The sequence below is a fragment of the Lepidothrix coronata genome, unplaced genomic scaffold (genome assembly GCF_001604755.1).
Source record: "Lepidothrix coronata isolate B3197 unplaced genomic scaffold, Lepidothrix_coronata-1.0 Scaffold76, whole genome shotgun sequence".
Lineage (NCBI taxonomy): Eukaryota > Metazoa > Chordata > Aves > Passeriformes > Pipridae > Lepidothrix > Lepidothrix coronata.
The window spans coordinates 2,883,008-2,896,763 of record NW_016690256.1 but is presented as its reverse complement, the minus strand read 5'-3'; the positions used below and the strand labels follow the sequence as shown (position 1 = coordinate 2,896,763).

Sequence of the window (13,756 nt, the reverse complement as noted above, 5' to 3'; positions counted from 1 at the left end):
TAAAGTGCATACACATCTTTGGCATCCTCAGTGGAAACAAAACAGCCAGGACTTATCAGACCTACTGCACATACACTGCAGGAAAACCTGAAGACCAAATAGATGATCTTGCCCAAGAAGTGTAGACCTATTAAGTACTTCTGTTGAGCTGGTGGTAGAAGTTTAGAAATGGTCAGAGGAATTGCTGCAGCCCATTTCTTTTCGACCTGGTTAAAGCTGGCAACTGGAAAAGACAGACTGGGCAAAGCAAATTTGAGTGTATGTCAGCCTTAAAAAAGGCTTTAAAATGGGGTCCACGAAGTTAAACATTAGGAGGGCAAAATGTCTTTACTTCTCAGCTTTCCTTTCTTCTCTTTTCATCTTCCTCTCCTCTTCAGTTATCCCTCCCAGCTGTCTGTAGTTGCTGTAGGCAATTTCTAGACGTTGCTGAAGTTCTTGAATCTTGTGATAGGCCCTTACTGTAAGACAGAGTTCTCCAGGCAGGTAAAATGCATGGACAAGGCAGTCATGATGGAATCCAATAGTCTGGAAAACAGTCTCACAAACACAGAGCAGAAATCACACTGCTCAGCAAATACTGAGCTACAGCTGACACCCACACTGCAAAGAGATCTCAAAAACAAGTAGCAATCCAATATAGTTTCACCAACATGGATTAAAATGGTGTAACAATTATGTTCTGATTGCCCCCCGCTATGCTTTCTAATTTTCCACAATTTGTTTGAATGCTCAGTGGTACAGATACCCTGTCAACTATCACATCTTACAACAGAAAGGTCCCAGCAGTTAGCAGGAACTGTGCAACTATGACTATAATGTCTTTATATCAACTTTTTCAAACAAGGAATGATGGGAATACAGTGCTTACTCCGTGCATTCCTTTTCTCTGCTTCATCCAGGGTTAAATCTTCTTTGCTATCTGTACTCCCTTCCACACCATGTCTTTCAAAAAACTTTATGTTGTTTGCATCTAGTTCTTCATCACTAGAGTTACTGTCTCCAGTTCTTGGTATCAGAAGTTCCACAGCTGCCAGATGGGCACATCTGCACAGAGAACAGTTAAACCAACACTGAAATACGCCCATCATCCAGAAAAACACGTATGATAGAAACTCTCTGAAACTGTCCATGTTCCCATTTATCAGAGGGGTTTCAGGATTAAAGGAAGCACTGGTACACACACTGTGAGCAGCTATCTATCTGCTTTTTGTAATATTCTTATAGTGTGAGCTCTGCCTCAATGGAATCTTACGGCAATGACTCCTACATCAGAGGTATCTTTTTCCTTTGCAGGATTTCTTAATTGAATCTCATCAGAAACTGCATTATTTTTATTAATGCAAAAATCAGCTGGCCTCCACTACTTCTCAATTACTTTGTACGGCAAACTGTGACCAGACTGGCTCACAACTCTCCTTTTTCAGATCAGCTGGTTTTCCTTTTTTTGTCTGACCTTGCTGAAAAGAAAATTAAAATAAAATAAGGAAAAAGTAAAACCTTTCATAGCTACAATACAGCTTTGCTTAGCACTCAGAGCTGGAATTCATGGGCCTGATCTGTTCTTTCTCCATCACTGAAAATCAGGATTAATTCCAACAAAGCTGACATGATATTGATATTCAAATAGTAAGTAAATAAATGTCAGAGCTACAGGATATGTACTGCTACCTCTTGGCTACATCCTTTGGAGTCTCTCCAGCATCATTTGTAATGTCACAGTCAGCTCCCATTTCAATCAACCACTGTAAGCAATGGATATGCCCCTGTTCAGCAGCTAAAGGAAGGAAGGTGCACACAAGTAAGTTATATACAACTAAAGGGTTTCAAACCTAAAATGTCCTCCTCTTGTCATTCTTTGACATGCCAGAGGTTGGGTTCTCTAAGACACCACAGGGGAGATACTATTTCAAGAGAAGCCTATGTGTCAAGATGCTCAAATCACGCGGGTACACACAGTTTTGGGGAAGCGTGGTTTGGTAACTCTTTCTAGTTCCAGAAATGTACTGGCAGCTCTTCCTGGACACAAGTTAAATTAAACTTGCCCAGTTCCATGTGTTGAGCATGAGACACAAATCACCGCTGCCTCACGCTCTCTTGCAGTAAGGCCTGTGTGTCCTAGTTCGGCAGCAAAGTGCTGTCACCTCTCCCTGGCTTTAGGCTCCCATGCACCAGACACAGCTGATTGCCCCAACCTGTGGTGTGCAAAGCTCCCTCATGGAGGAGAGAAGCAGGGCTTTGTGCTGGAGCTATAGGTGCATCACTTCTTAAGGCAGACACTCAAGACAACACTACTCAGCAGCAGCCTCACACAAGCCCAGTCATATGATCTGGCATGGCCACTGCTCATACCAGGTGGTGCCAGGAACGATGTCTTACATATGGAAGATGATATTTGGCAAGTCTAGTTGAAACTGTACACTATTTTTCTCAAGGAAGAGTAAATTAATTTATTGATAGCACTCCCTTTTGGATATTTGTTATATTTGTTTTCTTACTGAGATAGGGAAATGAAATTACAATATCAGGATGTAAAGTCTGGGGATGAAACAATTGTAGGTTAGCACCATTCCAAGAAAAGAAAGTGGGAAAAAATGCAGAAAACATTTTAAAATCACTACATATCTTTTTTTAATGAGAACTTCAATTATGTTTTTTAAAATTCTATCGTTGTATCTAGTCAAAAACAAATGTGGGAAATAGGGGTAAAAGCATATTACAAAAATGCCTCCCTGTTTCTTTCCCATTTTTCTCTTTCAGACATTACTATGAAACCCCAAATACAAGAGGATTATTTTTTCTGTAGTGCTAGCACTCCACTACATGTCAAGGTGTTAGATACTTGAAATTTACCTTCCTTTGCAGCACCCTACCAAATGACTTTGTTGTGATTTTTATAAAACATCCCCATTTTGTTGTGATTTTTACAAAACATCCCCCCAGTACTGCTATGTTCAGTAAATAAAGGCCCAGGCCACAATACAGACCATTCTTATACCTGATCAGACAGACGTTTCTAAAACCCACATTTTGCCTGATTAAAAAAAAAAAAAGGCTAAACAAAGAATCCCACTATTTAGTTTTCCTTTTAGATGCTGATACCTCTCTATTATAAACTCTTTTTTCTTGACTTCAGCTTGGTGATTTTGTCTTTAAAGTGACACCTACACACAAATACATCACAAAATATGTTTTTTGGGGTTGCACTTCTGAGCCCTCACAAATGAGATGCTGTTTTTCATGAAGTTTATCTGATGAGCAGCCACTTGAAAAACAAAGTAAACACGTCAGCAACAAACAGTAACAAGCTGAAACACAGATCGTAATTACTGACCTTTGTGCATGAGAGTGTACCCCTTATCATCCCGCTCATTGATATTGATTACTCCACTTTTCACTAATCTTCTAAGCACTAACAAGTCCCCTTTGAAAGCAGCGTCATGAGCTGGGAAAGCTAAAACTGAAAATGAAATGCACATGTTTCCAAACAGATGCCAGTAATTCTACTAAACATGTTGGTATTTGTCTCTCACAGCTGGCCTCTCTCATAGTAACTTATGTATGGATGCTTTGTATTTAAGGAGGCTAGTGCACCTTAATTGGCAAAATGCAGCTGTGTAACTAGCAGTGTTCACCACAGACTTGACTAAACATGTCTTGGTTATGACTACAGGCACCTCACACAGTTAAGAAATTAATTTCATAGACCTGAAGTAACAAGTATAGCTTTGTTTTACGATTGAGATTGTACTACTGGTGGTAACTGGAGTAATTTGCCTGTTTTGAATTCCAAATATATAAACTATTTTATTTCTCATACTCATACAGACAATTTGATTTTTCTAGTTATCTTTTATAGACAGGGACTACAGACAATATACTTTTATGCATAATGAAAAAAGACTAGCAGATAAGGACAGTAAGTTCCCAGAAGTAGAGAGGTGAAGGTACAATTGTCATATCCATGTTCTGCTGAGGGTTCTCCTTACAGACCTTGCCACATTTGCATCCTTTGGCTGTTCTGACTACCATAGTATTGCTAGTTAGCGAATAACGTTCATTTCAGTGGGACATTTTCAGGCTAAGTTGCTATTCAATTCAAGTAAGAGATTCTGTGCAGACAGATCTGCAAACTAATGAAAATTTTACAGTTTTTCTGGATCTTTGCTGGAGTCTAAAAAGAACGTGGGCAACTTGGTATTCATAGTGCAACACAGCGTGATCACGGATAAACCTAAGACATTTATAAAATCATACTGCGTATCCCAGCCTTTAGCTACCAGTAAATGTAGTAAGCATTAAAAAGAAGTTCTTCCTTATACTGATAATTAAAATGTTATACGTCTGCTCACACAAGTTTTCAGAATCAAGCGTTTCTACGTAATTAGTTATAATGCCTATTTTAACCGTATCTTGATCCATACTCACCTTCCTGTGCCTCTGGATGCTCCCCCTCTTTTTCCATACCATCAATATATTGCAGAATATTATCTTTAAAGAACTGTTCAGCCAAGTCCCTTGGAGTCTCTCCTTGGTCATTCCTGGCTTTCAGCGTGTGTGTGACACTGGCCATTTTCCCAACCAAGAACTTAAAGCAATGCAAGTGTCCTTCCACTGCTGCCAGGTGGGCTACAGCACAAGGTGAAACAAAGTGTATTAGAGCAGAGCCCTGCTGTCCATGGAGAAAGCAGTGCTCTCACAACTGGTTAGATCTGGATCATCCACCAGCACTTGAGCCATCCAGCAGTGTACAAGAAGTAAGAGCAGCCTCGGTTCAATAGGGCATGTTCAGCTCCTATCCAGGACAGAGATGAGCTCTATGCAAAGGAGGTAGAAGAAAGGTGTCAAGGATAGGATCTGCAAAGGAGATTCCCTGGCAGAGCTGACTGTAGGAAACAAACCAACACTCCCAACAGACCACTGGGCACTAGTTAAGAGAATGCACTGCTGGGGTCTCATCTTCCCCATGAACACAAATCTCAGTCTTCAGCAGCTGTCTGACCTCGCTGTCCTGGGATACCCATAATGGAGCAACAGCAAGTGGTGTCCTTGATGAGGTGTTAAGGCCATTTCTGCTTTAGGCCCAACTCTACTGTGCCACCACAAACAAGCTGCATCACACCCTCAGACACCCCAACTACAAAAGGAGGACACTGACAAGCACTTTGTTGGGTAAAGTATTCGAAGGTACATTCCTCACCTGACCTTCAGGCTATGAAGAGGTTTAGTTATTTATTACTACGAGAGTGCTGGGCCTATAAGAAAGTAAGATGTACCAAACACAAGTTGATTATTTTGAAATGAGTAATTATTCTCTAGTCCCATTAATAGGAAGAACTTGCCAAATGTTTATTATGTGTTCTCCATGACAATGCTCTGTAAAAGCTGGCTAATGTTCTAGAGGCCAAAGGATTAGTTTGTCTCCAGGTAAGAATCCCACTACCTTCATAGTCAATAAACAATGTACCCAGGATCTAGAAAAAACATGTCACTTCATTTGGGGCACACACAATTCTCTATAGGAAACCATTCACAGCTTCCCAGAGCGTAATTGCTCTAAAAGGTGATGGATATTGGTTTTACAGCAAGATGACAATACTTTGATACAGATGATTGCTCAAAATCTGAGCTTTATTGAAATTAGAGCCATTTTTCCCATTGTCTGAATTTTATTCAGTGAGTGAGGTACTCAGGGAGAAGGGAAAAGAACAGGTACAATGCTAAAGGTAAGTACTGATTAATAGTCAGCTACTGAAAAACTGACTCAACCCTTACGAATCCATTTTCAGATACCTAAAATCTCCAGGATAAAACTTCACCTCTTGGAATCAAACTTTTTTATCAGATGTTTGTCCTGTGCAGAAAGCAATCAAAAAAGTTCAACGTTTTCTGCAAAGATGGCAAGGGGAAAATAGATTAAAGAGTTGTGCTCTGTTCAAGTCTTTTTGCACAGTTTCAGTGGAATGCTGTGGAATACACATAAAGGAACTTTTCATAGGTGGCTTAACCTGCGTGTGTCTTAGTAGCCAGTACCCAACATGTAACTGTGCCATCCCATCCTCAGTCATGCTGAGCACCTGCAGTTGAGACTAAAGTCAAAGGGTATTGTGATGTTAACACAGTAACATCAAAACATGCAGCTTAGTGCCAAGAACTTTGAAAAACCTTGTCTCAGGCATCACAAATAGGCAGTGGTTAGTTGGTGTTGGTATCGCAACTTCTCTGTGTTTTATCTTGCCTTTCATTAAGTCAGGCTAACACTACTCACCCTTCTCAGAGCCACAAGTGAAAAAAGAGTGCGAAAAATATTTATAATATGTTTGACTAGTGAGCAATAAAAGAAATATGGATGTGGCCCAAAAATTAATACAGAGAGAAAACGAAATGTTGAATTAATAATCACAGCCCATTCTGTACGTTGAATGAACCACAAGATTTTTTTCTTCCAAAAAATTAGCATGCAAATTAGCAAAGGCAATAAGACCCTCTGCTGTAACACACACATGCAAAAAGTGCAGCCAGTTTTTAAGTTTTAGATGTCCGGCACTGCAACCTCAGAAAATTTCTTTCAGTATTCTCTTAGGAAAAATTATAGCACTGTTCAGCTAATCTTGAAGCTGAAGCATGCAAAAATAATCTAAGTTCACTTCGCTGTTACACAAACTGAGGCAAAGCTGGTCTGTACAGTGTATCACTTCTACTAATCTTTTACGAGTCATGTTCCAAAGCTTTTTCTTTCCTTTGGATGACAATATGATCAAATAAAACAGAACAAAGGCTGGAAGATCAAGCTTCTGTAGGATGTCAAAATACAACATAACCAATTCTCTACTAACCAGTATATACAGAGCACTGAAGTAGAACTGGGCTGGCATCTGCTATATCTCCACAGAAGTCTGTTATGGGAGAAGTGTTCCCAAATGCAAATAAAGCTGCCTTCTACACTGCCACCAGGGTGCCTAACATCATGACCCCTTCCTGCTAATGCACCAGATCTCCTGCTGAGATGCAGGAGCCTCATATCTCCTAAGGAGACCTAGGTATGCAGAACAGAACATAGCTCTCCGTTTCCTAGGTAAGTAGCTCTTAATAGAGGGTAAAGGATTTTAAGAAGGGATTTAAAACGAGAACTCCGTACAAGTTATAGAGGAAAAAAATATGGTCTTTGCAACAAATAATATGACAAACCATAAGAAGGAAAATGCTAAAAGGGAAAGGATGCAATGAGAACCCAAGACAGGAACAATACCATTCAGCTTACAGAGGATATTGAGGCAGTGGCATGGTAGGCACAGAGACACTGGAGAAACTATGAAGAGCAAGGAATAAACACTGCCCATTTTTTTGTGCCAAAATGAATACGCTCATGATTATGAAAAGAGAACATACTACAGACAATACAGAAAGATCAGTATTCCACAAATCAAGATGAACGAACACACAACCTGATCACAGTGGCACAGCCGTTAAAGCCTGAATTTGGCACAAATTCAAAAACTAGCACTTACCAGCTGAAACTGCCTCCTGCTGCAGCCACCCATCTCCTGTGACCTCCACGGGCACACCTGCTCTACCACACACATAGGAGATGCTGCACTACACAGTGCTCTCAATCAGGTTCATCCTGCTCCCTACTCCAGCACCCATGAGCTCTGATCCTTGCCAGCAGCAGCAAGAGGTGAATGGGATACCGTCAACAACAGAACTATACTTTGGATTGAATAAATTCTCCCATCATGAGAAAAATGGACTATCTATGCTAACTGCATGGAATCAAATAGCAAATGTTGCTGCTGTGCATTACTTGAAATTTGCTCAATTATCACAAAACACAACAACTGCAAACCAAAGGCTTAAAAACGTATGATTTATCCTGATATACCTGGAAGGTTTCCATTGTTATCCACATCATCGATACATGCTCCCCATCGAACAAGAAGCTGCAAACACCCCAAACGACCATGAAAAGCAGCATAATGAACAGGTTTCCAGTCATTCCTGTCTGAAACATTTACATTCTAAAATGAAAGCAGCAGGTTAATTCATTCACTTCTGAATCTTAGACACAAGAGAAATTTTATATATAGTAATCGGCTGTTCATTGTGTTATATTATTTAAATCAAATCAAATAATATTTTTCAAAGTTCATACCATATATGCAGTTCCCATTCCAAGACTTTTCACACTTTTACTTAATACACTTATAAAGGGTGCATTTTTAGACACATTTTAGTATCATAATGACCTGTAGTGGTCATTACTCTGTAAATATGCAACTGGATTTTTTCTTTTTTTTTTTTTTAAGTTTGTGTCTCCTTTACTATAGAAGATTTGTACAACTGCAAAAAATGACCACCACCACAGCACCTGATCTTCATTTAATGACATCCTCAGTGGAATGTGATTTACTTACATTATTGATTCTCTCTAGATTTTTGAATCATTTTCCTAAATGTATATTACAATTTAAAAAACAGAAATTTACCCTTAAAATAAATTCACCAACAGTAATTAATCTACAGTCTTAAATCTCAGTTTAAGCTAGGGACAGTTTTGCTTGGGAAAAGCTACCAGCCTGTCTCTGCACTAGGGTACTGCAGGTAGAAGTGTCTCACCGCTCCACTTCTCAGTATGGTCTGCAAGGTGTAGGACTGCCCGTGGGCTGCAGCCAAGTGTGCCGGCGTGCACCCACGGTCATCCTGAGCTTCTGTGTTTACTCCATTTATTAATAAAGCCTAAAAGAAATGCAAAGCAGAAGCTCACTTCACAAGCTGAAAAAGCAAACACTGCCTAGATGAACAGGTTACGATGATCAGCAGGATAACTCTGGGTTGACTTCAAGGTCCTGGCACTGCACAAAATAATCTGTTTCTACAGACAGTGCAGATGAGTGCACTGGTTTTAAAATGAGTGACTTCATCCCAGATGCCAAGACGCCAAGATGAGCTAGCTACTCACAGCTCCCTTAGGAGCTTCCTCAACTGATCTGCATAATGACTTTGTCCAAAATTAAGGTCTGCCCTACATACTTTTGCTTGAGAGCGAATATTTACACATACCTGCATGCAGGCATCCTGCCCTCGGATGGCCGCAAGGTGAGCCGCTGTCCAGCCTCTGACAGTCACGTGAGTTGTGTCAGCTCCATGCCAGAGCAACCAGTGAAGGCACTGCTCAACCAAAACCAAAGTGGCTTTTATTTAGCTGTTCATACCATGTATCTGAGGCACATTTTAACTAGAATTTATCTGTTGATGTTACATTGCAAAACAGTGCTGGAATACTTCACTATGGAAATGAGATCCCAGAGCATGCCTTAGTCAGATATTTGGGCATTAGAAACTTACAGGTAAGTTATACTTTCCAGGTTTCACCCAAGGGTACAAAATGTGCAAATAACCTACTAAATCAGACCCTAGCATTGATTTTACAGTATGGCTTCTTAATTTTACTCTTTCAGATTTAAAATGTAATCTGTGAGAATATTCACATGGCATGAGGTAAAAGCATTGGAAAAAACAATGCAAACATCCTCACATGAATTCCAGCTAAAATTGCTCGTAGGCAAAATACCATGAACTAAATTCAAAACCTCATTTAAATTATTAGGCTCCTTAGGTCTATGTAATCCCATCTCTCTTCTCACTCTTCCATGGCCTAGTTTTGTTTTATTCACTTCTTCCAGCAGATACTATTGCTTGCAATGGAAAGCTTTATGGACTATCCAGCTAGAGGGACAGTTAAAACTTTTTATTAGATACTATTATAATTTATTATCTTGTTTCAGGCCATACTTCAGCTCTGGTTCCTCCACTATTTCTACCAAGGAGCTTAGAAACAAATAGAAGACAGACAATTGAAAAAAGTCTAATATATCAATTGCAAAGTAGAAGAGTCAAATGAAAAATGACAGAATTTACAGAGGCAGAAAAGGGTGGATAAGCAATCCAGTTTTGGGGCTGACAAAATGATGATTATCATTTTCTTGACAGTTTCTCTACATGGCAGAAGTAGCACTGCACTTATTATTTCTTGAGTTTAGCAAGAACTTTACATGCTTTTCTTCGGGACACGAATGGCCTTGTTGCTTCAAGGTTAGATTGCTATGAAGACTGAACAAGAAGGCTACAAGAAGAAAAGCAATGTTGTGTTGAATACAGCAGTTCAACTTTTCTGGAAGTTCAAAACATTCATGCAAGCACCTGCTGATTTCTTCATCATTATTCAAAATTTTAATTTATTAAAATAAAATGTATTAAGACTACTTCTATAGAGAACGAGGCATGGGACATTGGTAAACAGAATGAACATGTTTTCATGTCACTTTTTATCTGTTTCAATCACCTTCAGAACATTTTACACATTCTGTAGGATTTTCCAGGTCTCTCAAGAGAAGAGGAAAACACAACAGGGACAAAAGGAGGTCATGAGTCTGGAAGGGAGGCCATAAGGCACATTTTGATGAGTAAGAAAATCAACGATTTAGTAAAATCTGACAAAGTTGATTAGGTGAAATGTCTGGGGCTTCAGAAAAAAAAAAAAAAGAAAAGAAAATCTAAAATGCTGTACTTCTGCTCTAGGTGAATATATTTAATGAGAAAAGCAGCCAGAGATTATTGATTCAGTTTGACTCAAGATAGCAATGTTGTGTCCAGCCTCTCCCAAAGAAGGAAATATGAACTTACAAAAAACTGGCTGTGACTAAACACCAATGTAATGTTTTACCTCCAGACTTCCGGAGTGGGCAGCACAGTGCAAGGGTGTGAATTTGTGGACTACATCCACATCGTTAACACCAGCTCCACTTTTAATCATCAATGCAAGCTGTTCTACATCACCAGCTTTCACTGCTTCATGCACACTAGTATAATTTTGCTTCTTCTCAACAACTAGTGAGGAACAATAAAAGGGCATTAGTCAGTTGCTTAAATCAGCAACATATAAGAGATACATAATAAGTGATGAATCAAAGAAACATCCGTGTGATAGCTTCACAAAACCAGATAAAATGTCCAGAGTAACATATGATTGAGATTCATATCAGTGGAACTCCTAAGTCACTGCTGTTTGTCAGGAACAAAACAATATGCCAAAACCTGAGACACGCGTGGCCCTTCAGCCCCAGTAAAGGGCCCAAGAGTAAAACCCAGCAGAAGGATGACAAGAAGCACAGGAAGAGCAGGAAGGGGAGATACTCCATGTTAGCAAGTGTCAGAGCAGGTTCACCCCAAAACCCCAAGCAGGTTCACTTCTTAAACTGTGGGTGGGCATCACAAACTCTTTCATTAATCACATTTACAAATATAACACCAGGAAGGCTTCTCACTTGGGCAAACAAGCTCTCAGCCATCACTTCCCAGGTGCTCCACATGCTGCTGCCAGCTGCCTAAGGACTTAGCACAGCATGGCATATCACACTGGAGGGCACCAGAGCCTTCACCAAGTGAGCATACCATGTAACTGCTCTTGACTGAGCTACACAGATCATCTTCAGGATAAACTGATGTCAAAATTAAAGGCAGTTCTTTGTACAATATGTTAGTCATCCTGTGTCGCTCTCTTGATAGAATTACAGCATTGTTCTGTCACAGCTCACTTTTCAGCAGTCTGATATTTTGCTCCCACCAAAGTCAATAACATTTTCAGTGACCTCAGTGGCACAGAATGAAACTCTAAATGTAGAAGCAGTAGGGTAAAAAAAAATATTCTGTCACCAGGCCATGGAATCAAATAACCTATGTCCTCCCTTCAGGCTTTTCCACTGATTAACTACATGACTGGAAACAATGGGAGTTACATATCCAAATCCCCTGGCAACATCTTGATATCTTGACAAAACTTGTAAATAGAAATATGAGATGTAAGCGGATCTAACGGCTGAGGGGACTAGTTTCAGACAGCCAGGCATGAAAGGAAGGTAAACCAATTAGTATTCACCTTCTACAGTAGTCATTATTCCAGTACCAAAATGTACTAACACTGTTTGATTACGTTTCACGCTGTTAGAAGTCCTGAAGAGGTGGGCTATTGTTTTGCAAGTCAAGCAAGCATAAAACTGTAGGTCTTAAGTTATTAAGTGTCTCAGCTTCTCCACCTGTGGAGAAGAAATGGCAGAAGTAGACTGTTACACAATTTGAGGTAAAAAATATTAAATAATATAAATGTGATATTGCATGAACATGTTTGTAATATATGTAAAAAAGCACTAAAAGCAGCCTGTGCAGTTTACCAGTGCCTATTTTCACGTGCTCTGTAGTGTGATAGTAGTGCTCAGGCAGATTTGGGTTTGTAACAGAGAGGAAAGAATGGTTGAAGCTGTTTCAGTACTCCGGGTTGACAGGAACACGCCCTGTGTGTGCTATAACACACCATCAATCTTGTGAGTGAGTGTAACTCCACTTCCACCTCCCCTGCTCCCCAGGCTGCATCACTGCTTCACTTAGAAACTGTGACTCCATCCTGCAAAATACTGTTCGAACAAAGAGCAGCAGCACAGAAACACAGAATAGGTTGGGCTGGAAGGGGCTTTGGGAGGTCATCTAGTTCATGTTTCTGAATAATATTTAAGAATGTTTTGTAGTTTGAGTTGTTTGGTTTGGGTTTTTTGTTGTTTGGTGGTTTTGGGGTTTTTTTAAGAAACAGTATCACCAGGATATAATTTTCCCATAAGGGAGAAATTTCTCATTATAACAAGTGAGCGTTAGAGATTGCAGCCCAATTACATAACTTTAAATCACAGGTAGATCTGGCCGATTGCACTACTTGGCAAAGTACTAATGTGTTTAACACAATGTTACAGTGCAGCAACTTCAAGATCTTTTTTTTTCCCCTTTTTTGTTTTTTGTCCAGAAGAAAGCAAACAACAAGGCCCACTAGCAGAAGAAATATTGTCTCCCCTCCCCCTCTGGAGACCTGCAGCTGCATGGAGACAGAATCCCAGGGTGGATGGCTGCATGGCTGCATGACACAAGACAAAGGCAGCAGCCCTGGGTCTGAAGTTCAATAAACAGCTGATAACATCAGTTCTGTAAAAAAATATACTGATTTTCAAAGTGAAGGGCAGGCCCCATAATTTTAGTGCAATTTCTATTAAAAAAAAAAAAAAAAGGTATCAAAGGTATCAAACACTGGACGTCCTAGGAGAAAACTTTGTGGAAAAAATTAACTAAGGATTTTGAGATCAGTACCTGCCCAAAATTCAACTAAAGAGATTAAGGGAAGAAGAACATGGCACAGAGCAGGGGAAAGAGGCACTGTTAGGTGTTGCGACGTTCCCATAACACACAAAGACAATCCCGCACAGCTCGCCTTTGGCAGCAGCTCCAGGGCCGCGGGAGCCGCCAGCCCGGCCCGGCCCGGCCCGGCCCAGCCCAGCTCAGTCGCCCGGGGGCAGGGCGGGCGAGCCCGGCCGGCCAGCGCCGCTCCCCGCCTTTCCCCGCGCGTCTGGCGGATATCGGAGCATCCTCGGCATAGGGGGGGTGTGTGTCTCGGCGGAGCCCTGTGCCACAGACCGGGGACCGCCGGGGAACCCGAGCGGAGGGAGCGCGGCGCGGACGAGCCCGTCCCACCCCGAGCCACTCGGGGGCCGCCCCTCGCCCCCGGGCAAGAGAAAGGGGAAGGAGGAGGAGGAGGAGGCGCGGGCGGAGCAGTCTCACCAGCCGGAGTGGGGGCACAGAGGCCCCTCGCAGCAGAAGGCCGGGAGCCAGTCCCTCCTCCTCCTCCTCCCCGTTGCTATGGGCACCGCGTGAGCTTCCCCCCGGC

The 13,756-nt window shown here is 41.1% G+C and overlaps 1 protein-coding gene across 6 annotated transcripts in view; it reads right to left on the bottom strand.

The window, feature by feature from the left end:
- Nucleotides 1-13,756, bottom strand: part of ANKRD42 (ankyrin repeat domain 42) — a 21,204-nt gene extending 7,448 nt beyond the window's left edge. For 3 of the 6 annotated variants that reach the window (XM_017819692.1, XM_017819693.1, XM_017819691.1), the window contains exons 1-11: nucleotides 13,651-13,756; nucleotides 11,933-12,089; nucleotides 10,721-10,884; nucleotides 9,058-9,165; nucleotides 8,614-8,733; nucleotides 7,880-8,015; nucleotides 4,426-4,626; nucleotides 3,332-3,457; nucleotides 1,669-1,774; nucleotides 869-1,044; nucleotides 332-458 (exon numbers count right to left, since the gene is read on the bottom strand). In XM_017819692.1, coding sequence (XP_017675181.1) covers nucleotides 332-458; nucleotides 869-1,044; nucleotides 1,669-1,774; nucleotides 3,332-3,457; nucleotides 4,426-4,626; nucleotides 7,880-8,015; nucleotides 8,614-8,733; nucleotides 9,058-9,165; nucleotides 10,721-10,884; nucleotides 11,933-11,948 — 1,280 coding nt within the window. In that variant the 5' untranslated portion in view covers nucleotides 11,949-12,089; nucleotides 13,651-13,756. Of the gene's footprint in view, nucleotides 1-331; nucleotides 459-868; nucleotides 1,045-1,668; nucleotides 1,775-3,331; nucleotides 3,458-4,425; nucleotides 4,855-7,879; nucleotides 8,016-8,613; nucleotides 8,734-9,057; nucleotides 9,166-10,720; nucleotides 10,885-11,932; nucleotides 12,090-13,650 lie in introns of those variants that run through there. The other 3 variants (XM_017819694.1, XM_017819695.1, XM_017819696.1) reach the window with 3 other exon arrangements.